Here is a 25138-nt window from a genome sequence, read left to right as displayed (position 1 = left end):
GTAAACGGGAATATAACATTTTTTATGGGGGTCAGAATATGGTGATGCATATTTTTTTTTTTTCCCGCAAGTTTTGGATTTTTTTAAAACCAGTAAAACATAATAAAAACAACATATACTACTCACAAAAAGTAAGGGATATTTGGCTTGTGGGTGAAATTTCAGTATGAACCTAAATGCACTCTAAGGCTGCGTTCACACGGGCGAGATTTCCGCGCGGGTGCAATGCGGTAGGTGAACGCATTGCACCCGCACTGAATCCCGACCCTATCATTTCAATGGGGCTGTTCAGATGAGCGGTGATTTTCACGCATCACTTGTGCATTGCGTGAAAATCGCAGCATGCTCTATATTCTGCGTTTTTCACGCAACGCAGGCCCCATAGAAGTGAATGGGGTTGCGTGAAAATCGGAAGCATCCGCAAGCAAGTGCACGGTTGCTAGGAGACGATCGGGATGGAGACCCGATCATTATTATTTTCCCTTATAACATGGTTATAAGGGAAAATAATAGCATTCTGAATACAGAATGCATAGTAAACTAGCGCTGGAGGGGTTAAAAAAAATTATTAAAAAAATTAACTCACCTTAGTCCACTTGATCGCGTAGCCCGGCATCTCCTTCTGTCTCCTTTGCTGAACAGGACCTGTGGTGAGCATTAATTACAGGTAAAGGACCTTTGGTGACGTCACTCCGGTCATCACATGATCCATCACATGATCTTTTACCATGGTGATGGACCATGTGATGACCGGAGTGACGTTACCAAAGGTAACCCCTCCAGCGCTGTTTTACTATGCATTCTGTATTCAGAATGCTATTATTTTCCCTTATAACTATGTTATAAGGGGAAATAATACAATCTACATAACACCGATCCAAAGCCCGTACTTCTGTGAAGAAGTTCGGGTACCAAACATGCGCGATTTTTCTCACGCGAGTGCAAAACGCATTACAATGTTTTGCATTCACGCGCGGGTGTTCCCGCAACGCACACGCACATTTTCCTGCAACGCCCGTGTGAACCCATCCTAAGGCCTCTTTCACACGAGCGAGTTTTCCGCGTGGGTGCAATGCGTGACGTGAACACATAGCACCCGCACTGAATCCTGACCCATTCATTTCAATGGGGCTGTGTACACGAGCGTTGTTTTTCACGCATCAGTTCTGCATTGCGTGAAAATCGCAGCATGTTCTATATTCTGCGTTTTTCACGCAGCCCTGGCCCCATGGAAGTGAATGGGGCTGCGTGAAAAACGCATTGCATCCGCAAGCAAGTGCGGGTGTGATGCGTTTTTCACTGATGGTTGCTAAGAGATGTTGTTTGTAAACCTTCAGTTTTTTATCACGCGCGTGAAAAAACACATAAAAACACATTGCACCCGCGCGGAAAAAACTGAACAACTGAACGCAATCGCAGACAAAACTGACTGAACTTGTTGCAAAATAGTGCGAGTTTCACTGAATGCATCGGGACCTAATCCGTCACGCTCGTGTGAAAGAGGCCTAAGGCCTCTTTCACACGGACGTTCCGAATTTTCTCCGGATGCGTCGCGTGTGCATTGCGGGAAACCCGCGCGAGTAGGCAAGCAATTGCAGTCAGTTTTAACTGCAATTGTGTTGCGTTGTTGAGTTTTTATCGCGCGGGTGCAATGCGTTTTGCACGCGAGTGATAAAAAACAGAATGTTTACAAACAACATCTTTTAGCAACCATCAGTGAAAAACGCATCGCACCCGCACTTGCTTCCGGATGCAATGCATTTTTCACTGAAGCCCCATTCACTTCTATGGGGCCAGGGCTGCGTGAAAAACGCAGAATATAGAACATGCTGCGATTTTCATGCAACGCAGAACTGATGCGTGAAAAACAACGCTCATGTACACAGACCCATTGAAATGAATGGGTCAGGATTCAGTGCGGGTGCTATGCGTTCACGTCACGCATTGCACCCGCGCGGAAAACTCGCTCGTGTGAAAGGGACCTTAGGCCTCTTTCACACGGGCGTTGCGGGAAAATGTGCGGGTGCGTTGCGGGAACACCCGCGATTTTTCCGCGCGAGTGCAAAACATTGGAATGCGTTTTGCACTCGCGTGAGAAAAATCGCGCATGTTTGGTACCCAAACCCGAACTTCTTCACAAAAGTTCGGGCTTGCGATCGGTGTTCTGAAGGATTTTATTATTTCCCCTTATAACATAGTTATAAGGGAAAATAATAGCATTCTGAATACAGAATGCATAGTAAACTAGCGCTGGAGGGGTTAAAAAAATAAATAAAATTATTTAACTCACCTTAGTCCACTTGATCGCAGCCCGGCATCTCCTTCTGTCTCCTTTGTTGAATAGGACCTGTGGTGAGCATTAATTACAGGCACAGGACCTTTGATGACGTCACTCCGGTCATCACATGGTACGTCACATGATCTTTTACCATGGTGAATCACCATGGTAAAAGATCATGTGACGTACCATGTGATGACCGGAGTGACGTCATCAAAGGTCCTGTGCCTGTAATTAATGCTCACCACAGGTCCTATTCAACAAAGGAGACAGAAGGAGATGCCGGCATCGCGATCAAGTGGACTAAGGTGAGTTAAAATTTTTATTTTTATTTTTTAACCCCTCCAGCGCTATTTTACCTTAGCATTCTGTATTCAGAATGCTATTATTTTCCCTTATAACCATGTTATAAGGGGAAATAATAATGATCGGGTCTCCATCCCGATCGTCTCCTAGCAACCGTGCGTGAAAATCGCACCGCATCCGCACTTGCTTGCGGATCCTTGCGATTTTCACGCAACCCCATTCACTTCTATGGGGCCTGCATTGCGTGAAAAACGCAGAATATAGAGCATGCTGCGATTTTCACGCAACGCACAAGTGATGCGTGAAAATCACCGCTCATCTGCACAGCCCCCATTGAAGTGAATGGGTCCGGATTCAGTGTGGGTGCAATGCGTTCACCTCACGCATTGCACCCGTGCGGAATTCTCGCCCGTGTGAAAGGGACCTAACCTTTACAGCTGAACTTAATGTGACCTTCTCTAAACTTCTGAATGCACATGTCCAACTATTCAGTGTTTCAGTCCTTTTTGCACAACTTACTGTTCTCTAACAAGAAATTTAACGGCAAGATTCACAACAGGTTATTGACCCATAAATCGCACAATAAATTTCCTGGTTCAATTAGAATTGGTATTTAAACAGTCCTCCTAATCATGCTGTTCACATTTTGACATCATGAGACCAAGACGACATCCAACAATTGATCAACAGTACCTCGCCATTGCGAGGCTTCAAGGAGGATGTTCTCAGACGGAAGTGGCCACTGAGCTTAGAGTGTCACAGAGTGTCATCAGCAGGTTGCAGCAGAGATACAGAGAGACTGGAAGAGTCACAGAAAGGCATAGAAGTGGACGTCCTTCACTGATGACCGCTTCATTGTGAACAAAGTTCATGTTGAATGCCACACAACTCCAGGCACATTTAAGGGAGGTGAGAGACACCCAAGTGTCACGTCAGACCATTCTAAACCGTTTACATTAGCGTCGACCTGCAAGGGTACCAGACCACAGGTGTCATCATCTTGGGTGGGCCAGGGAGCATCTACGCTGGACGAGGGACCAGTGGGCCTCAGTACTGTTCACTAATGAAAGTTGATTCACGCTGAGCAGAAATGATGGCCGCCAACGATGTTGGAGACGTCAAGGAGAGCGCTATGCATCAGCCACTGTTGTCACAAGAGGAGCCTGTGGTGGTGGAGGTGTTACAGTTTGGGTCTACTCAATACAGAACTGCCCTACACTTTGTGAATGGTACAGTGACAAGCCCATACTACTTGAATAACATCATTAATCCAGTCATTGTGCCTCTACATGAACAATAGAGGCCTAATTTTATCTTCATGGACAACAATGTGCCAGCTCATCGAGGTCGCATCATTAGGGAATGGCTGCTGGAGCTGGGGGGCCTCAAATGGAGTGGCCTGCACTTTCTCCAGACCTGAATCCCATTGAAAACCTATGGGATCAGTTGAGTCGCTGAGTAGAGGCTCGTAACTCTGTACCCCAGAACCTCAATGACCTGAGGCCGCCATTCAAGAAGAGTAGGATGCTATGCCTCAGCAGACCATAAATCAACTTGTGAACAGCATAAGATGTCATTGTCAATCTGTAATTGATGCTGAAGGCCACATGACAAGTTTTTGAGACACTGACATTTTGTGGGGGTATACCCAGCACTGGTGTCGGCTTTTGTTTCAATAAATTGTTTGAGATGAGGAAATCCCCATTGCTGCTTTTACTTAAATGTCCTACTTTCATGATATAATATCACTGTAGTGTAAACTTTTTACATTTTCAATAAATTTCACCCGAAAGCCAAATATCCCTAACTTTTTGTGAGTAGTGTGAATATGTTATAGCTGTAAGGCTGGGTTCACACGGGCGTTGCGGGAAAATGTGCGGGTGCGTTGCGGGAACACCCACGATTTTTCCGCGCGAGTGCAAAACATTGTAATGCGTTTTGCACTCGCGTGAGAAAAATCGTGCATGTTTGGTACCCAAACCCGAACTTCTTCACAGAAGTTCGGGCTTGGGATTGGTGTTCTGTAGATTGTATTATTTCCCCTTATAACATAGTTATAAGGGAAAATAATAGCATTCTGAATACAGACTGCATAGTAAACTAGCGCTGGAGGGGTTAAAAAAAAATATTAAAAAATGTAACTCACCTTAGTCCACTTGATCGCATAGCACGGCATCTCCTTCTGTCTCCTTTGCTGAACAGGACCTGTGGTGAGCATTAATTACAGGTAAAGGACCTTTGGTGACATCACTCCGGTCATCACATGATCCATCACCATGGTGATGGATCATGTGCTGACCGGAGTGACGTCACCAAAGGTTCTTTACCTATAATTAATGCTCACCACAGGTCCTGTTCAGCAAAGGAGACAGAAGGAGATGCCGGGCCGCGATCGAGTGGACTAAGGTGAGTTAAATTTTTAATTTTATTTTTTTAACCCCTCCAGCGCTGTTTTACTATGCATTCTGTATTCAGAATGCTATTATTTTCCCTTATAACCATGTTATAAGGGAAAATAATAATGATCGGGTCTCCATCCCGATCGTCTCCTAGCAACCGTGCGTGAAAATCGCACCGCATCCGCACTTGCTTGCGGATGCTTGCGATTTTCACGCAGCCCCATTCACTTCTATGGGGCCTGCGTTGCGTGAAAAACGCAGAATATAGAGCATGCTGCGATTTTCACGCAACGCACAAGTGATGCGTGAAAATCACCGCTCATGTGAACAGCCCCATAGAAATGAATGGGTCGGTATTCAGTGCGGGTGCAATGCGTTCACCTCACGCATCGCATCCGCGCGGAATACTCGCCCGTGTGAAAGGGGCCTAAGAGTAATGGCCAGCAGAAGAAAAATAAGTCATTTCTTCTGCTCCTGACCACTGCCCAGCACACCTGCTATCAAACCAGTCTTTATACCATCCTGTCCGCAGCGGTCTACACATTCAGTGCCTGTCATCATCTCTTTACTGTATCCTCCTCATCTCTATAGTGCTATTTAGTGCTGTCCTCCAGGATCTATACAGACAGCAGTCATGGCAGCCTTCATACCTGTCTGTCAGGTCCGAGCGCCGGTGAATCAGTCTCCAAGCAGATGTTCTCTAGTGGAATCTGTCTTATCAACTTTTCTCTCTGGAGTTTGTGCAAAATAATTCAGAATAAAATCAGTTTACTACAATAGACATCAAAGTAATCTATCTATCTATCTATCTATCTAGAAAAGTCCAGCAGCACAGCAGAAACTGGTTGAAAGTGGGCGACAGCGGCTGTTGGAGCTGTCCAATCACCAAAAAATTATAAATCAAAAATGTCCACAGCACTTACATAAGTAAAATCAATGTAGATTTATTCACCAACGTTGAATCTATCTCATATCTATCTAATATAACTGATCTACTTTTCTGTACTTTTCTGTACTGTTCTGCTGCCGGACAGTTGTTTTAAGGGGCCCCAGTGTTCTTGTGAGTGCAGCGTCCTCCTCAATGTTTAATTATAGGCTGTCTCTTAGGCTTCTTTCACACGGGCGTTGCGGGTGACGTGCGGGAAAAGATGCGGGTGCGTTGCGGGAAAATGTGCGATTTTTCCCAGCGAGTGCAAAGCATTTTAATGCATTTTGCACGCGCGTGAGAAAAATCGGCATGTGGTACCCAGACCCAAACCCAGACTTCTTCACTGAAGTTCGGGTTAGGTATTTTGTAGATTTTATTATTTTCCCTTATAACATGGTTATAAGGGAAAATAATAGAATTCTTAATACAGAATGCTAAGTAAATGAGGGATGGAGGGGTTAAAAAAAAAAATCAATCACATGGTCCATCACCATGGTGATGGACCATGTGATGAGCGCAGTGACATCACCAAAGGTCCTTTTCCTCCCAGGTCATCAAAGAAGAAGAAAGAAGAGAAGCCGGGCTGCGCGAACAAGTGGCTGAGGTGAGTTTATTTATTTTTTTAACCCCTCCATCCCTCATTTACTTAACATTCTGTATTAAGAATGCTATTATTTTCCCTTATAACCATGTTATAAGGGAAAATAATAATGATTGGGTCCCCATCCCGATCATCTCCTAGCAACCATGTGTGAAAATCGCACCGCATCCGCACTTGCTTGCGGATGCTTGCGATTTTCATGCAGCCCCATTCACTTCTATAGGGCCTGCTTTGCGCGAAAAACGCAGAATATAGAGCATGCTGCGATTTTCACGCAACGCACAAGTGATGTGTGAAAATCACCGCTCATGTGCACAGCCCCGTAGAAATGAATGGGTCTGGATTCAGTGCGGGTGCAATGCGTTCACCTCACGCATTGCACCCGCGCGGAAAACTCGCCCGAGTAAAAGAGGCCTTAGGTGGTGCAGTGTAATTACAGCTGATCATCCCATTACAAATTAACCCCTGAAAGCCCTAATTTTATTATCTCAGATGCCGTGATCAGTGATGAACCCGGCATCTGAGGGGTTCAATGACAGGGGGTGGCGCAATTGCTACTTTCCGTCATTGCGCCCACTACTTACAAAGAAATGCGCTTGGTGATGAAGTAATTAGTCACAAAGCGAATTTCTTTAGGAAATTCGGCGAAGCAGCTGAACCAGAGTTTTGTAAACTCGATTTTATATCAAGGCAGGAGACTCCATTATGCTTTAAGATCTTTCTTTTTTACTCCCAGCAGCAAACAGTTAACAATGTAAAACAGAAAAAATTATATAAGATATGTAAATCAGTGTTCACAAACAGCCAATCAACAGGCAGCATAGGTCATATAAGGTCTAATCAATCATGTGAACGTCCTTCTTTCTTGCTGCTTGACTCCCAGAAAGATACGTAAAATTGCTCTCCTCATATAGTTATATATATATATCGATATCAACTTCACTGCAGTCTGAAATATATGTACTGTTTATACAAACCGGATTCCAAAAAAGTTGGGACACTAAACAAATTGTGAATAAAAACTGAATGCAATGATGTGGAGATGGCAAATGTCAATATTTTATTTATAATAGAACGTAGATGACAGATTAAACGTTTAATCCGAGTAAATGTATCATTTTAAAGGAAAAATACGTTGATTCCAATTTTCACGGTGTCAACAAATCCCAAAAAAGTTGGGACAAGTAGCAATAAGAGGCTGGAAAAAGTAAATTTGAGCATAACGAAGAGCTGGAAGACCAATTAACACTAATTAGGTCAATTGGCAACATGATTGGGTATAAAAAGAGCTTCTCAGAGTGGCAGAGTCTCTCAGAAGCCAAGATGGGTAGAGGATCACCAATTCCCACAATGTTGCGCAGAAAGATAGTGGAGCAATATCAGAAAGGTGTTACCCAGCGAAAAATTGCAAAGACTTTGCATCTATCATCATCAACTGTGCATAACATCATCCGAAGATTCAGAGAATCTGGAACAATCTCTGTGCGTAAGGGTCAAGGCCGTAAAACCATACTGGATGCCCGTGATCTCCGGGCCCTTAAACGACACTGCACCACAAACAGGAATGCTACTGTAAAGGAAATCACAGAATGGGCTCAGGAATACTTCCAGAAACCATTGTCAGTGAACACAATCCACCGTGCCATCCGCCGTTGCCAGCTGAAACTCTACAGTGCAAAGAAGAAGCCATTTCTAAGCAAGATCCACAAGCTCAGGCGTTTTCACTGGGCCAGGGATCATTTAAAATGGAGTGTGGCAAAATGGAAGACTGTTCTGTGGTCAGACGAGTCACGATTCAAAGTTCTTTTTGGAAATCTGGGACGCCATGTCATCCAGACCAAAGAGGACAAGGACAACCCAAGTTGTTATCAACGCTCAGTTCAGAAGCCTGCATCTCTGATGGTATGGGGTTGCATGAGTGCGTGTGGCATGGGCAGCTTGCATGTCTGGAAAGGCACCATCAATGCAGAAAAATATATTCAGGTTCTAGAACAACATATGCTACCATCCAGACGTCATCTCTTTCAGAGAAGACCCTGCATTTTTCAACAAGATAATTCCAGACCACATTCTGCATCAATCACAACATCATGGCTGCGTAGGAGAAGGATCCGGGTACTGAAATGGCCAGTCTGCAGTCCAGATCTTTCCCCTATAGAGAACATTTGGCGCATCATAAAGAGGAAGGTGCAACAAAGAAGGCCCAAGACGATTGAACAGTTAGAGGCCTGTATTAGACAAGAATGGGAGAGCATTCCTATTTCTAAACTTGAGAAACTGCTCTCCTCGGTCCCCAGACGTCTGTTGAGTGTTGTAAGAAGAAGGGGAGATGCCACACAGTGGTGAAAATGGCCTTGTCCCAACTTTTTGGGGATTTGTTGACACCATGAAATTCTGATTCAACATATTTTTCCCTTAACCACCTCCGGACCGCCTAACGCAGGATCACGTTCCGGAGGCGGCAGCCCTGCGCGCACAGTCACGCATATACGCGTCATCTCGCGAGACACGAGATTTCCTGTGAACGCGCGCACACAGGCGCGCGCGCTCACAGGATCGGAAGGTAAGCGAGTGGATCTCCAGCCTGCCAGCGGCGATCGTTCGCTGGCAGGCTGGAGATGTGATTTTTTTAACCCCTAACAGGTATATTAGACGCTGTTTTGATAACAGCGTCTAATATACCTGCTACCTGGTCCTCTGGTGGTCCCTTTTGTTTGGATCGACCACCAGAGGACACAGGTAGCTCAGCAATATGTAGCACCAAACACCACTACACTACACCCCCCCCTGTCACTTATTAACCCCTTATTAACCCCTGATCACCCCATATAGACTCCCTGATCACCCCCCTGTCATTGATCACCCCCTTGTAAGGCTCCATTCAGACGTCCGTATGATTTTTACGGATCCACTGATACATGGATCGGATCCGTAAAAAACATACGGACGTCTGAATGGAGCCTTACAGGGGGGTGATCAATGACGGGGGTGATCACCCCATATAGACTCCCTGATCACCCCCCTGTCATTGATCACCCCCCTGTAAGGCTCCATTCAGATGTCCGTATGATTTTTAAGGATCCACTGATACATGGATCGGATCCGTAAAAAACATACGGACGTCTGAATGGAGCCTTACAGGGGGGTGATCAATGACGGGGGTGATCACCCCATATAGACTCCCTGATCACCCCCCTGTCATTGATCACCCCCCTGTCATTTATCACCCCCCTGTAAGGCTGCATTCAGATGTCCGTATGTTTTTTACGGATCCACGGATACATGGATCGGATCCGTAAAAAACATACGGACGTCTGAATGGAGCCTTACAGGGGGGTGATCAATGACGGGGGTGATCACCCCATATAGACTCCCTGATCACCCCCCTGTCATTGATCACCCCCCTGTAAGGCTGCATTCAGATGTCCGTATGTTTTTTACGGATCCACGGATACATGGATCGGATCCGCAAAACACATACGGACATCTGAATGGAGCCTTACAGGGGGGTGATCAATGACAGGGGGGTGATCACCCCATATAGACTCCCTGATCATCCCACTGTCATTGATCACCCCCCTGTCATTGATCACCCCCCTGTAAGGCTCCATTCAGACATTTTTTTGGCCCAAGTTAGCGGAAATTTTATTTATTTTTTCTTACAAAGTCTCATATTCCACTAACTTGTGTCAAAAAATAAAATCTCACATGAACTCACCATACCCCTCACGGAATCCAAATGCGTAAATTTTTTTAGACATTTATATTCCAGACTTCCCAAGTTAGCGGAAAGAACTCGCCATGCCCCTCACTGAATACCTTGGGGTGTCTTCTTTCCAAAATGGGGTGACATGTGGGGTATTCATACTGCCCTGGCATTTTAGGGGCCCTAAAGCGTGAAAAGAAGTCTGGGATCCAAATGTCTAAAAATGCCCTCATAAAAGGAATGTGGGCCCCTTTGCGCATCTAGGCTGCAAAAAAGTGTCACACATCTGGTATCGCCGTACTCAGGAGAAGTTGGGCAATGTGTTTTGGGGTGTCATTTTACATATACCCATAAATATCTTGGTCAAATGCCAACTTTGTATAAAAAATGGGAAAAGTTGTCTTTTGCCGAGATATTTCTCTCACCCAGCATGAGTATATGTAAAAAGACACCCCAAAACACATTGCCCCTTTCTCCTGAATACGGCGATACCACATGTGTGACACTTTTTTGCAGCCTAGGTGGGCAAAGGGGCCCACATTCCAAAGAGCACCTTTAGGATTTCACAGGTCATTTACCTACTTACCACACATTAGGGCCCCTAGAATGCCAGGGCAGTATAACTACCCCACAAGTGACCCCATTTTGGAAAGAAGACACCCCAAGGTATTCCACTTTTTTGCAGCCTAGGTGGGCAAAGGGGCCCACATTCCAAAGAGCACCTTTCGGATTTCACCGGCCATTTTTTACAGTGTCATTTTACATATACCCATGCTGGGTGAGAGAAATATCTTGGTCAAATGCCAACTTTGTATAAAAAAAATGGGAAAAGTTGTCTTTTGCCAAGATATTTCTCTCACCCAGCATGGGTATATGTAAAATGACAAAACCCAAAACACATTCCCCAACTTCTCCTGAGTACGGCGATACCACATGTGTGACACTTTTTTGCAGCCTAGGTGGGCAAAGGGGCCCACATTCCAAAGAGCACCTTTCGGATTTGCAAAATTTTACAACTGAAAGTGAAAAATGTCATTTTTATGCAAAAAAATCGTTAAATTTCGATTAATAACAAAAAAAGTAAAAATGTCAGCAGCAATGAAATACCACCAAATGAAAGCTCTATTAGTGAGAAGAAAAGGAGGTAAAATTCATTTGGGTGGTAAGTTGCATGACCGAGCAATAAACGGTGAAAGTAGTGTAGGTCAGAAGTGTAAAAAGTGGCCTGGTCATTCAGGGTGTTTAAGCTAAGGGGGCTGAGGTGGTTAAAATGGTACATTTTCTCAGTTTAAACTTTTGTTCCGTGATTTATGTTCTATTCTGAATAAAATATTAGAAGTTGGCACCTCCACATCATTGCATTCCGTTTTTATTCACGATTTGTATAGTGTCCCAACTTTTTTGGAATACGGTTTGCATATGTGTATATATATATATATATATATATATATATATAGAGTTTACCTTATTGATAAGTTTCCTATAGTATATATATATATTCCATGTTTTTTTTTAATTATTGACATATATATATATATATTGAACTAGCTGTTCGCAAATCTCTCTCTCTTTCTCTATATACTGTGAGGGGTTTATTTATATATATTCCAGCCGATACTCCCCTCCATACACCCCCCTTTTCCATACAGTTTCCTTTACTAACCTTACCTCCATAGCGACGTCAGTTTACTTTCGCTTTACCTCAGCGCTCCGTTCTTTCCAGTGAGCGCGCTCTGGTTGGTCCTCAGCCTGCACGCCCCTTTTTCTCACACTGTTTCAGTCAGATGCGCTCTGCAGTCCTGTCAGCTACACCGCTCATCAACTATTCTGAGTGCAATATCCTTTTCAATGCCATAATACCTGTGTGTCTCTGATTTTTTACTATATATATATTATTCTTTAATTCATTATAAAAAAAATATTATATTCCTGATTAATTATCCATGTCCGCTGAGGATACCAAGTTCAGTCATAGTGAAAGAAGAAATCCTACAGTCCATAATTAATAATTTACTGACAAAATCTGTTCAATGTGCGGTCAATTCCGCCAGATCTTCATTACAAGAGGCGATTGCACAATCTGTAGCCGTGGCTATCACCAATGCCCAAACCCTGCAGTCTCCTAAAGACCCTGCTACCCCTTCCGACCAATTTTGGTCTACTGAGGAATCCACTTCTTGTTTAGCGGAAGGTATGAATAGGGGTAAAGCCGCTCAGAAAAGGCGCTTTCTTACCAATCCCACCCCTACGAAATTTAAAAAATTACATAGAAAAAGGGATCAGGATACTACTAAAGCTTTTTCAAAAAGCACAATTACCACTGCTAAAGCAGTCAATATTGAACCCTCCGCCCCTGATGTTGTCAACCTGAAGCGGGCTTCTAAGGCTTTGAGAGTTAAGCCAGACTCAAATAACTCTTCCCCTTCTGAGTCCTCCTTAGATGAGGCTGATAATTTAGACATTGATAATATGTCCCTGTATGAGGACGTTTCTGATGAGGGAGACGAAATTTTGGGAGAAGAGGAAAGTTCTTCATCCCTTATCTTGGATGAGTCGGGTACCCCTTTCTTTGACCCTGGGATGATCAAACATCCTTGGTCAGGTGAGTATGTACCTCAACCTTAAGTATCCAAATTTGTTTCATTATGGCTTAAGAAACCATTAGACAAGACAGCTAGAAGTAAGCTGCGTTCTGAATGCCCTAGGCCCACGCTCCCGCATAAAATTGCAGATACTCCAACTCTGGCAAAAATCCTAAAAAAGGAGTCAATCCAGGACAGACTGTTCGACGTAGTTGGTCCACTAACAAAAAATTTAGACTTGACTGAACAAGCCTCTACCTCTGGAAATCCGGTGGACCTATCGGTCCTGAAGGGTTGGGCCCAGAGGACAGTATGTTTAGTGGGCAACACCAAGGCATCCATTTGCATGGAAAGGAAGAGGTCTATCATCATGCGGCTAGACCCGCAACTAGTAGATCTGGCTGCTTCAGACAATACCCCATCCTCAGAAGGTTTACTCTTCGGAGATTCCTTTGTGAAGGACATAAGTAAATATGTAGGGCTCTTTTCATCCCTAGAAAAGGCCCAGACATCACTAAAACGTATCTTCCAAGGCCGTGTTTTTACAAGGGCTGGGAAACGGAGGGGCCAATTTCCCAGCCGGGTGTCCCAGGAGGGACAATATTACAGAGGCCCTCCCCTTCCTCGGCCAGAACATTCTACCTTCCCAACTACTCCTATGCCAACACTCCTTTCATCCCCACAAGAGGAAGACCATGGCGTTCCAGAGGCAATAGAGGATTCCCAAGATCAAGATCCTCTGCAGGTAAGAGATCTTCCGTATTCTTCCCACATTTCTTTGGGAGGTCGAATAAGACTTTTTATCCACGTCTGGGCTATGATCTCAGCAGACGCATGGATCCTAAACACCGTGAGGGGTTATCAAATAGATTTTCTCGGTCAACCAATACAAACACAGCTCCCTCATCCTATAATATTCTCACAGGCAGATCAAGGTCTGATACAACTAGAAATCAAGGAACTTTGTTCCAAGGGCGCATTCGTCGAAATACCCCCCAAAAAAATTACTAGGTTTCCTCAGCAACCTCTTCTTGGTGAAAAAGAAGCATGGCGGCCACAGACCCGTCATCAACTTGAAGACCCTCAACAATTATGTCTTCTACCGACATTTCAAAATGGAAGGTATCCATTTACTGAGGGATCTACTTTTACAAAAAGATAGGCTTCTTTCAGGTCTATTTTTGAGAGCCAATCTCATGGTGCCTATGAACCCCATGTCTCAACCCTACCTCCAATTTCTATGGGAAGGTCACAAATACCAATTTACCAGCCTACCGTTCGGACTGTCCTCTGCACCATGGTGTTTCACGAAACTCTTGAAACCAGTGATAGCAACTCTCCGGACTCGGGGTGTACGTCTCATCATTTACCTAGACGACATCCTCATCATGGCTTAGTCTTACTCATTAATTCTCCTTCACATCCACTGGACATTAACTCTTTTAACCAACCTGGGGTTTTTGATCAACCACGAGAAATCTATTCTAACCCAATCGAGACAGATGGAGTTTTTAGGGTTTCTAGTGGATACTCAGTCTGCTACCCTGAGCCTTCCATCCAGGAAATTTAAGACCATCAGGAAAGAAATTCGGTCCGTCCTAAACAAGAATTTAGTGTCTTTCCGAACCATCGCTCAGATTGTAGGCCTACTCTCTGCCTCAATTCAAGTGATTTTTCCTGCTCCCCTCCACTACAGAGCTCTTCAACATTTGAAAGTTCGACATCTGAGGGAAGGGTTGGGTTACTCAGATGAGGTAACTAACTCCGGATACCAGGGACGAGCTCCTGCGGTGGCTGAAATACATCCAAGACTGGAACGGCAAGACCATATTGAATTCTACCCCAGACCTAATTATCGAGTCGGACGCCAGTCGACTTGGTTGGGGTGCTCAGTGCAGCTCTCGTTCCACAGGAAGAAAATGGTCTGTAGAAGAAACTTCCCTTCACATCAATTGCCTAGAACACTTGGCGGGATTTTTTTCCCTCAAAAGCTTCACAAAGGACAAATCCCATTGTTGTGTCCTTCTTCAGATGGACAATTTAGTGGCGGTCCAGTATATCAACCGCCTAGGAGGAACCAGATCGAAGATTCTAGCCAATATTGCCAAATATTTTGGCATTTCTGTCTAGACAAACATATCATTTTGAAGGCGGAGTACCTTCCGGGTTTGTCCAATACTATTGCGGACTGGAATTCCCGATTTCTATCGGACAGCAGTGACTGGAGATTAGATCCCACCATCTTCCATCAGATCAATTCCCTCTGGGGTCCACTATATATGGACCTTTTCGCATCCCGCCTCAACCGTCAGCTACCTCTGTTCTTCAGCTGGCGCCCCGATCCAGAATCTCTAGGTACCGATGCCCTGTCATAACTGTGGCCTATGGAGGTCCTTTAAGCTTTCCCTCCGTTCACTCTCATCACGAGGATTCTCCTTCTAACCATGTCTCAACAAGCAACTCTGGTGTTAATAACCCCACTCTGGCCAACTCAGACCTGGTTCCCCCAGATTCTGGCAATGACTATAGATTATCCACGAATCCTTCCGATTCATCCATCGAGCCTTTTAGACCCGACCAGACATCAACATCCTCTGAGTCTATCGGATCTTTTGTCTCTAGTAGCCTGGTTCATTTCAGGACAGTAGGACTTGATTACGGAATTTCATCCTCTCTGACGCCTGGGCTCCAGGCACCTGATCATCTTACAGATCAACCTGGAAGATTTGGTCTGATTGGTGCGGTCAATGGACATTGGATCCCGTATGTGCACCTCTAAACCATATTATAAACTTCCTTTCTGATTCTTTCGACGCAGGGAAGGCATATCGGACTATTAATGTCTAGCGATCGGCAACCTCTTTCTATCATGCACCTATCCAGGCTTTACCAATAGGCAAACATCCTTTAGTTTGCAAACTTTTGAAGGGCATTAAATTTCGAAGGCCTCCCACTCCCAAATATCACTCTACTTGGGACGTTAACTTGGTGCTGGACCTATTTTTAACTTGGGAAGATAATGATCTTATCCCTCTGAAGTTATTGTCCTTTAAGTTAACCATGTTATTATGTCTAATATCTTTTAAATGTTTTTCGGACGTCCGAGCTTTAGACATATCTCGAAGGCAATTTCTACCATAAGGAGTTCAGTTTTCTATTGTCTGTCGTACCAAAACTAATATCTCTTCTGTTTTCTACCCCGCTTTCCCTCTACAAGAAAAGCTTTGTGTGGTCAGGTGCCTAATATCCTACGAACATAGAACTATACCTCTAAGGAGCCCATCTGTATCCCAACTCCTCATTTCATATTGCAGACCCCATCTACCAGTGTCACTTCTCTTTTTGGGGCGCACTCCACTAGAGGATCTATGTCCACAAAAATTAGACAATATGGAGGATCCATCTACATTTAATACCTTTTTTTTCCGACCTGATCCACACGTTTCCACAGTATTATTTCAGTAACCATTAGTTGGTATCTATAGTTATTGTTAGAATTATATTATAGAGCATAAGCTTTGAACTTGCATAATGGAGTCTCCTGCCTTGATATAAAATTGAAGATTTTCCTAGTTTTAATGAAGGAAAATATAGATTTTATGAAAGACAGGAGGCGAATATTATCCCACCCTACTGACCCGACCCTTGTTTTTATTGTTTTTGTTTCCTCTCTATTAGTCTGAAACATCTTTCATCCTCATGACTGTTCTTCAACGGGTCATCAAATCCTACTACAATCTCCAACCAGTGTTATTACCATGGATGTTTACGTTTTCTTCATGCATCCTGTTATCCTTCACCATCTCATCAAGAAAGAAGGACGTTCACATGATTGATTAGACCTTATATGACCTATGCTGCCTGTTGATTGGCTGTTTGTGAACACTGATTTACATATCTTATGTACATTTTTCTGTTTTACATTGTTAACTGTTTGCTGCTGGGAGTAAAAAAGAAAGATCTTAAAGCATAATGTTCATCTCTCCCGTCTTTCATAAAATCTATATTTTCCTTCATTAAAACTAGGAAAATCTTTAATTTACAGTCAGGTCCATTAATATTGGGACATCAACACAATTCTAACATTTTTGGCTCTATACACCACCACAATGGATTTGAAATGAAACGAACAAGATGTGCTTTACCTGCAGACTGTCAGCTTTAATTTGAGGGTATTTACATCCAAATCAGGTGAACGGTGTAGAAATTACAACAGTTTTCATATGTGCCTCCTACTTGTTAAGGGACCAAAAGTAATGGGACATTTGGCTTCTCAGCTGTTCCATGGCCCGGTGTGTGTTATTCCCTCACTATCCCAATTAGAATGAGCAGATAAAAGGTCCAGAGTTCATTTTAAGTGTGCTATTTGCATTTGGAATCTGTTGCTGTCAACTCTCAAGATGAGATCCAAAGAGCTGTCACTATCAGTGAAGCAAGCCATCATTAGGCTGAAAAAACACAACAAACCCATCAGAGAGATAGCAAAAACATTAGGCCTGGCCAAAACAACTGTTTGGAACATTCTTAAAAAGAAGGAACGCACCGGTGAGCTCAGCAACACCAAAAGACCCGGAAGACCACGGAAAACAACTGTGGTGGATGACCGAAGAATTATTTCCCTGGTGAAGAAAACACCCTTCACAACAGTTGGCCAGATCAAGAACACTCTCCAGGAGGTAGGTATATGTGTGTCAAAGTCAACAATCAAGAGAAGACTTCACCAGAGTGAATACAGAGGGTTCACCACAAGATGTAAACCATTGGTGAGCCTCAAAAACGGGAAGGCCAAAATAGAGTTTGCCAAACGACATCTAAAAAAGTCTTCACAGTTCTGGAACAACATCCTATGGACAGATGAGACCAAGATCAACTTGTACCAGAGTGATGGGAAGAGAAGAGTATGGAGAAGGAAAGGAACTGCTCATGATCCTAAGCATACCACCTCATCAGTGAAGCATGGTGGTGGTAGTGTCATGGCGTGGGCATATATGGCTGCCAATGGAACTGGTTCTCTTGTATTTATTGATGATGTGACTGCTGACAAAAGCAGCAGGATGAATTCTGAAGTGTTTCGGGCAATATTATCTGCTCATATTCAGCCAAAAGCTTCAGAACTCATTAGACGGCGCTTCACAGTACAGATGGACAATAACCCAAAGCATACTGCAAAAGCAACCAAAGAGTTTTTTAAGGGAAAGAAGTGGAATGTTATGCAATGGCCAAGTCAATCACCTGACCTGAATCCGATTGAGCATGCATTTCACTTGCTGAAGACAAAACTGAAGGGAAAATGCCCCAAGAAGAAGCAGGAAATGAAGACAGTTACAGCAGAGGCCTGGCAGAGCATCACCAGGGATGACACCTAGCGTCTGGTGATGTCTATGCGTTCCAGACTTCAGGCTGTAATTGACTGCAAAGGATTTGCAACCAAGTATTAAAAAGTGAAAGTTTGATTTATGATTATTATTCTGTCCCATTACTTTTGGTCCCTTAACAAGTGGGAGGCACATATGCAAACTGTTGTAATTCCTACACCGTTTACCTGATTTGGATGTAAATACCCTCAAATTAAAGCTGACAGTCTGCAGTTAAAGCACATCTTGTTTGTTTCATTTCAAATCCATTGTGGTGGTGTATAGAGCCAAAAATGTTAGAATTGTATCGATGTCCCAATATTTATGGACCTGACTGTATCTCTACTCAGGAGTGAGACCCCTGCTGATCCTGAAAATAAGTTATCAATATCTGTAGCCCGAACAACCCCTTTAAACTGTAAGTGCAGGTGCAGCTATCAGAGGTAATCCGCATGTGGCAGATCCTGTATCAGCACCCTAATAAAACAAACTCCTGATTGAAGGTCAGTATCTCGGGTGCACAATGTTCACTCTGATGTCAGGTCATGTTACATCATACTGGAGGATAGTTCTAGACAATTTACCAATCAACGTAGATACGACCTTACATAGAAGGGTGAACGTCTGCTGCCGTTAGGGCAGGTATATAACGATATCTGGTCAGTACAATTATTATACCTGATATATGGAGGCCCTTACCTAGATTACGGTATTATACTGTCTGCTTCTAAGAGGTCAATCTATATAGAATCACTTACCTGATCGTTATTTGTGACTGCTGGGGGAAAGGAGAAGAAATATCCGGCCTGTGCTCCCTCCAAAGCAACTGAGGGGCGACCGGCGAAATTGTGCAGTAAAACCTTCTGAGCACCTGAAATGCATAATATGCATAAAAGTCACCCCAATTTAAAGGGGACTTCCATACAAATCATTATACTATCCACACATTAAGGCTCCATTCACACGTCCGCACTTCCGTTCTGCAAAAAAATAGAACATGTCCTATTCTATTAGTGCCGGCAATGTGCGGTCCGCAAAATGCGGAACGCACATTGCCGCTTTCCGTGTTTTGCGGATCCGCGGCTCCACAAAACGTGTTGCGGACGTGTGAATGGAGCCTTCAAGGGGTTTTCCAGGGAAGTACCGCATTTTTCGCCCCATAAGACGCACCCCCCCCCCCCCCCCCCAAAAGTGGTGGGTAAATGCCCCTGCGCCTTATGGGGCGAATGCTTCCATTTTACAAAAATACCACATGACCTAACCTCTCAGGTGAGCACCGTAAAAAAAAAATTAAAATAAAAAAGGTGTCAAAAAAGCCATTTTTTGTCACCTTACATCACAAAAAGTGCAATACCAAGCGATCAAAAAGTCATATGCACCCTAAAATAGTACCAATCAACCAGCATCTCATACCGAAAATAATGAGCCCCTACATAAGACAGTCGCCCAAAAAAAAAAAAAAACTATGGCTTTCAGAATATGGAGACACAAAAAAATATATATTTTTTTAAATGCTTTATTATGTAAAACTGAAACAAACAACCAAAAAATGTAGTCATATTTGGTATTTTCGCGTCCGTAACAACCTGCTCTATAAAAATACCACATGATCTAACCTTTCAGATAAACATTGTAAATAACAAAAAATACAAACTGTGCCAAAACAGCTATTTTTTGTTACCTTGCCTCACAAAAAGTGTAATATAGAGCAACCAAAATTCATATGTACATTTAGTACCAACAAAATTGCCACCTTATCCCGTAGTTTTTCCAAAATGTGGTCATTTTTTGGAGTTTCTACTCTAGGAGTTCATCAGGGGGTCTTAAAATGTGACATGGCAACTTAAAATATCCCAGTAAAATCTGCCTTCCAAAAACCATATGGCGATCCTTTCCTTCTGCGCCCTGCCGTGTGCATGTACAGCAGTTTGCGACCACATATGGGGTGTTTCTGTAAACTACATAATCAGGGCAATATATATTGAGTTTTGATTGGCTGTTAACCCTTGCTTTATTAACAGAAAAAATGGATTAAAATGGAAAATCTGCCAAAAAAGTGAAATTCTTAAATTTCATCTACATTTTCCTTCAATTCTTGTGGAACACCTAAAGGGTTAACAAAGTTTGTAAAATCAGTTTTGAATACCCTGAGGGGTGTAGTTTCTAAAATGGGGCCATTTTTGGGTGGTTTCTATTATGTAAGCCTCACAAAGTGACTTCAGACCTGAACTGGTCCTGAAAAAGTGGGTTTTGGAAGATTTGCTTCTAAACTTCTAAGCCTTCTAAAGTCCCAAAAAAAGAAAATGCCATTTACAAAATGATCCATACATGAAGTAGACATATGAGAAATGTAAAGTAATAAATATTTTAGGAGGTATCACTATCTATTTTAAAAGCAAAGAAATTGAAATTTTTAAATTTTTGGTAAATTTTGATTTTTTTTCTAAATAAAAATGAAATATTTTGAATCAAATTTACCACTGTCATGAAGTACAATATGTGATGAGAAAACAATCTCAGAATGGCCTGGTTAAGTAAAAGCGTTTTAAAGTGATCACCACATAAAGTGAAACATGTCAGATTTGCAAAAAATGGCCTGGGCAGGGTCCTTAAGGGGTTAAAGTGAATTTACTGTTTTGTTGTGGTGACCATTCTGTCCAAACGGTAAGTGCAGCCATATTGGTTGCCAAAATGGGTCAAGTGTGCATGTATTGGGGGGAGGCTGGATATATATCATCACATTTAGGCCTCATGCACACGACCGTTGTGTGCATCCGTGGCCGTTGTGCCGTTTTCCGTTTTTTTTCGCGGACCCATTGACTTTCAATGGGTCCGTGGAAAAATCGGAAAATGCACCGTTTTGCAGCCGCATCCGTGATCCGTGTTTCCTGTCCGTCAAAAAAATATGACCTGTCCTATTTTTTTGACGGACAACAGTTCACGGACCCATTCAAGTCAATGGGTCTGTGAAAGAACACGGATGCACACAAGATTGGCATCCGCATCCGTGATCCGTGGCCGTAGGTTACTTTCATACAGACGGATTCGAAGATCCGTCTGCATAAAAGCTTTTTCAGAGATGAGTTTTCACTTCGTGAAAACTCAAATCCGACAGTATATTCTAACACAGAGGCGTTCCCATAGTGATGGGGACGCTTCTAGTTAGAATATACTGAGAACTGTGTACATGACTGCCCCCTGCTGCCTGGCAGCACCCGATCTCTTACAGGGGGCTGTGATCCGCACAATTAACCCCTCAGGTGCTGCACCTGAAGGGGTTAATTGTGCATATCATAGCCCCCTATAAGAGATCAGGGGCTGCCAGGCAGCAGACCCCCCTCCCTCCCCAGTTTGAATATCATTGGTGGCCAGTGTGCGGCCCCCCCCCCCTATTGTAATATCATTGGTGGCCAGTGTGCGGCCTCCCCTCCCCTGCCCCCCCCTCTATTGTAATATCATTGGTGGCCAGTGTGCGGCCTCCCCTCCCCCCCTCTATTGTAATATCATTGGTGGCCAGTGTGCGGCCTCCCCTCCCCCCCTCTATTGTAATATCATTGGTGGCCAGTGTGCGGCCTCCCCTCCCCCGCCCCCCCCTCCGTCTGCCCCCCTCCCCCCCTCTATTGTAATTTCATTGGTGGCCAGTGGGCGGCCTCCCCCCCCCGCCCGATCATTGGTGGCAGCGGAGATTCCGATCGGAGTCCCAGTTTAATCGCTCTGGGGCTCCGATCGGTAACCATGGCAACCAGGACGCTACTGCAGGCCTGGTTGCCATGGTTACTTAGCAATATTACAATATTAGAAGCATCACTTCATACTTACCTGCTGGCTTCTGCGATGTGTGTCCGGCCGGGAGCTCCTCCTACTGGTAAGTGACAGGTCTGTGCGGCGCATTGATCTGTCACTTACCAGTAGGAGGAGCTCCCGGCCGGACACACATCGCAGAAGCCAGCAGGTAAGTATGAAGTGATGCTTCTAATATTGTAATATTGCTAAGTAACCATGGCAACCAGGCCTGCAGTAGCATCCTGGTTGCCATGGTTACCGATCGGAATCTCCGCTGCCACCAATGATCGGGCGGGGGAAGGGGGAGAGGGGAGGCCGCCCACTGGCCACCAATAAAATTACAATAGAGGGGGGGAGGGGGGCAGACGGAGGGGGGGGCGGGGGAGGGGAGGCCTCACACTGGCCACCAATGATATTACAATAGAGGGGGGGAGGGGAGGCCGCACACTGGCCACCAATGATATTACAATAGAGGGGGGCCGACGGAGGGGAGGCCGCACGCTGGCCACCAATGATATTCAAACTGGGGAGCGTGGGGGGTGCGGCACCTGAAGGGTTAATTGTGCTGATCACAGCCCCCTGTAAAAGATCAGGTGCTGCCAGGCAGCAGGGGGCACTCATGTACACAGTTCGTCGTATATTCTAACTAGAAGCGTCCCCATCACTATGGGAAAGCCTCTGTGTTAGAATATACTGTCGGATATGAGGTTCACGATGTAACTCATATCCGACAGTATATTCTAACATAGAGGCGTTCCCATGGTGATGGGGACGCTTCAAGTTAAAATATACCATCGGATTGGAGAAAACTCAGATCCTATGGTATATTAACTCCTGACTTTACATTGAAAGTCAATGGGGACGGATCAGTTTGAAATTGCACCATATTGTGTCAACGTCAAACGGATCCGTCCCCATTGACTTGCATTGTAAGTCAGGACGGATCCGTTTGGCTCCACACGGCCAGGCGGACACCAAAACGACTGTCTTTTCATGTCCGTGGATCCTCCAAAAATCAAGGAAGACCCACGGACGAAAAAACGGTCACTGATCACGGACCTACGGACCCTGTTTTTGCGGACCGTAAAAAAAAACGGTCGTGTGCATGAGGCCTTAGAAAGAGGAGCTTAGGAATGTCCATTAATTTGATGCTGTGCTTTCCTTAAAATGTTCCTACCTTGTTCCTTAAGAAAAGCCACCGTCTGTCTTCCAGCTGAACGAGAATGGACATTTCTGTTGAAAGAAAGATATTTAAGCATTAAGAATTTAAGTAGATATTCCGGTTAGATTAAGTTAACCCCTATCCACATAACCATTAGATCGTTGGGGGTCCTACCTCTGGGACTCCCACTGATCACGAGAACGGGGGCCCGTACCCCCTGAAATGAACAGAGGGACCAGTCGGACATGCGTGCGGCCTCTCCATTCATTTCTATGGGAATTCCAGCGATAGCCGAGCGTTTAGGTGTACCTCCAGCACCAGAATTACACAGCTTTGTCCATTGTGTAGTGGACGGAGCTGGTAACTCACTAATTCACTTCAATGGAAGCAGTGCTGCCGTTAACAGCTCCGTCCACTACATATCTGTGTAGTTCTGGCACCGGAGCTAAAGATAGTGTCGAGCCCCCATCAATCTGATATTGATACTCTATCCAGGGATGGGCAACCTGTAGCATTCCAGGAATTGTGAAATTACGATTACCAGCATATTCCATTTATTTCTATGAGAGTTCTGAGAAGAGCAGAGCAAATATGCATGCTGGGAGTTGTAGTTTGACAACAGTTGGAGTGCCGCAGGTTGCCCACCTACCAAGGCAATCAAAATCAAAATCCTGGAATACCCCCTTTAAGGAGTATTCCCACCTTATCCACAGGATATGCCATAAATGTCTGATAGAGATGGGGACCAAATCTATCTCCACAACAGGAGTCCCCTGACTTCCCATATGTGAGATGGCCACTGGCTGCCTCATCCAGACAGATGGTAAATGGGGAGATGGGCATGCATACCCCGACTCTCCCAATTCACTTCTGTTGGAGTCACACTTAGCTCAGAGGAAGCGTTTGCACTGGGTCTGCTGTATACTGACACAGGTAAGTCCAATTGTTTTGCAATGTCGAGTTGCATCTGAAAAACCTTCAGCTGCTCTTCTCTCTCTTTGGCGGTGGGAGTGAGCCAGGGCGTGAAGTCCAACCCAATCTGTACAGGGGAGAGAGAATAATATGGATAAATAACTTAATAAGTTAATGTGCGCCCCTTCCTATTTCCTGATACATCCCGACACTGAGCCCCCCACTAATTGCTAGAACGGAGGGGTTGTGGTGATCTCCCAAGAGCTGTTGACTGTACATAGAAATTCAGGATGGGCTCCAACTTCATATTGAGAGCGCTGCCAAATGTACTACAACTTCATTAAAGTCAGTATCCACCACAACATTTTTATGTCCAAAAATTCTGATTCATTTTCCGAATTTATCTGTATTGAGGGGTTCTTACTATTCAGTCTGCTTGCAGCCACCACTAGGGGGAGCTCATTTCATATGAATTTATACAGCTAGTATTGCAGTTACTGTATACATTAGAGATCCGTTTGCAGTGAGCTCCCCCTACTGGTGACTGAAGGTAGCAACTATAACAGCGTCAAAAGCCTGGTGTGTAATCAGTAATGTCAGCGAAGGCTACATTGTTGGGAAAAATGTAATTATTTTTTTGAAAGATGGGGACATTTCTCTGTGTAAATGACGATCAATTATTCTCAACTACTGTTCTTCTTCTTTCACTCTGGACAAAAAAAAAGAGATTTAACCCTTACTTCTCCAATGCCGACGAGGTGGTCTTTGTACTTTTCAAACTTTTCAAGAACAGGTTCCAGGTCCTTCAATTATATCCATGGGTTAAAAAGTAAAAAAAATAAAAAATAAAGTTAAATCTATTGTAACAGTACATACAGATAACCTGACATATCACATATCGGAGGGTTTTCAGTCTCCATTGACTTTTATGGGGGAAAATAGAGGTCTATACAGTTTCTAAAGGAACATACTTTCTGCGTCAAGCCCTATAGGAGGCGGGTATTTCCTGCTTCATTGCTGCAGATTTCACCTCCTAGACAACCCTAATCAAGGCTCTGACTACCTATCAATATGAATAGACCTTGAAGGTAGGAATATTCATATGCAGGATACCTAAGTCCTGATTT

At 44.1% G+C, this 25138-nt stretch overlaps 1 protein-coding gene across 4 annotated transcripts in view; it reads right to left on the bottom strand.

The window, feature by feature from the left end:
* The window catches only part of LOC120999496 (putative deoxyribonuclease tatdn3-A), a 36682-nt gene that overhangs the window by 1731 nt on the left and 9813 nt on the right, over window positions 1–25138 (bottom strand). Inside the window, exons 5-9 of one of the 4 annotated variants that reach the window (XR_005778540.1) lie at window positions 24752–24814; window positions 23949–24138; window positions 23115–23170; window positions 18913–19025; window positions 5634–5714 (exon numbers count right to left, since the gene is read on the bottom strand). Coding sequence is in view for 3 of the 4 variants with exons in the window: in XM_040430409.1 (XP_040286343.1) it covers window positions 5634–5714; window positions 18913–19025; window positions 23115–23170; window positions 24029–24138; window positions 24752–24814 (423 nt within the window). In the remaining variant the exon portion in view is untranslated. The remainder of the gene's footprint in view (window positions 1–5633; window positions 5715–18912; window positions 19026–23114; window positions 23171–23948; window positions 24139–24751; window positions 24815–25138) is intronic. The other 3 variants (XM_040430409.1, XM_040430411.1, XM_040430410.1) reach the window with 3 other exon arrangements.

This window comes from Bufo bufo, chromosome 4 (assembly GCF_905171765.1).
Source record: "Bufo bufo chromosome 4, aBufBuf1.1, whole genome shotgun sequence".
In the NCBI taxonomy this organism is placed as follows: Eukaryota; Metazoa; Chordata; class Amphibia; order Anura; family Bufonidae; genus Bufo; species Bufo bufo.
This window is presented reverse-complemented; position numbering and strand designations above follow the sequence as displayed.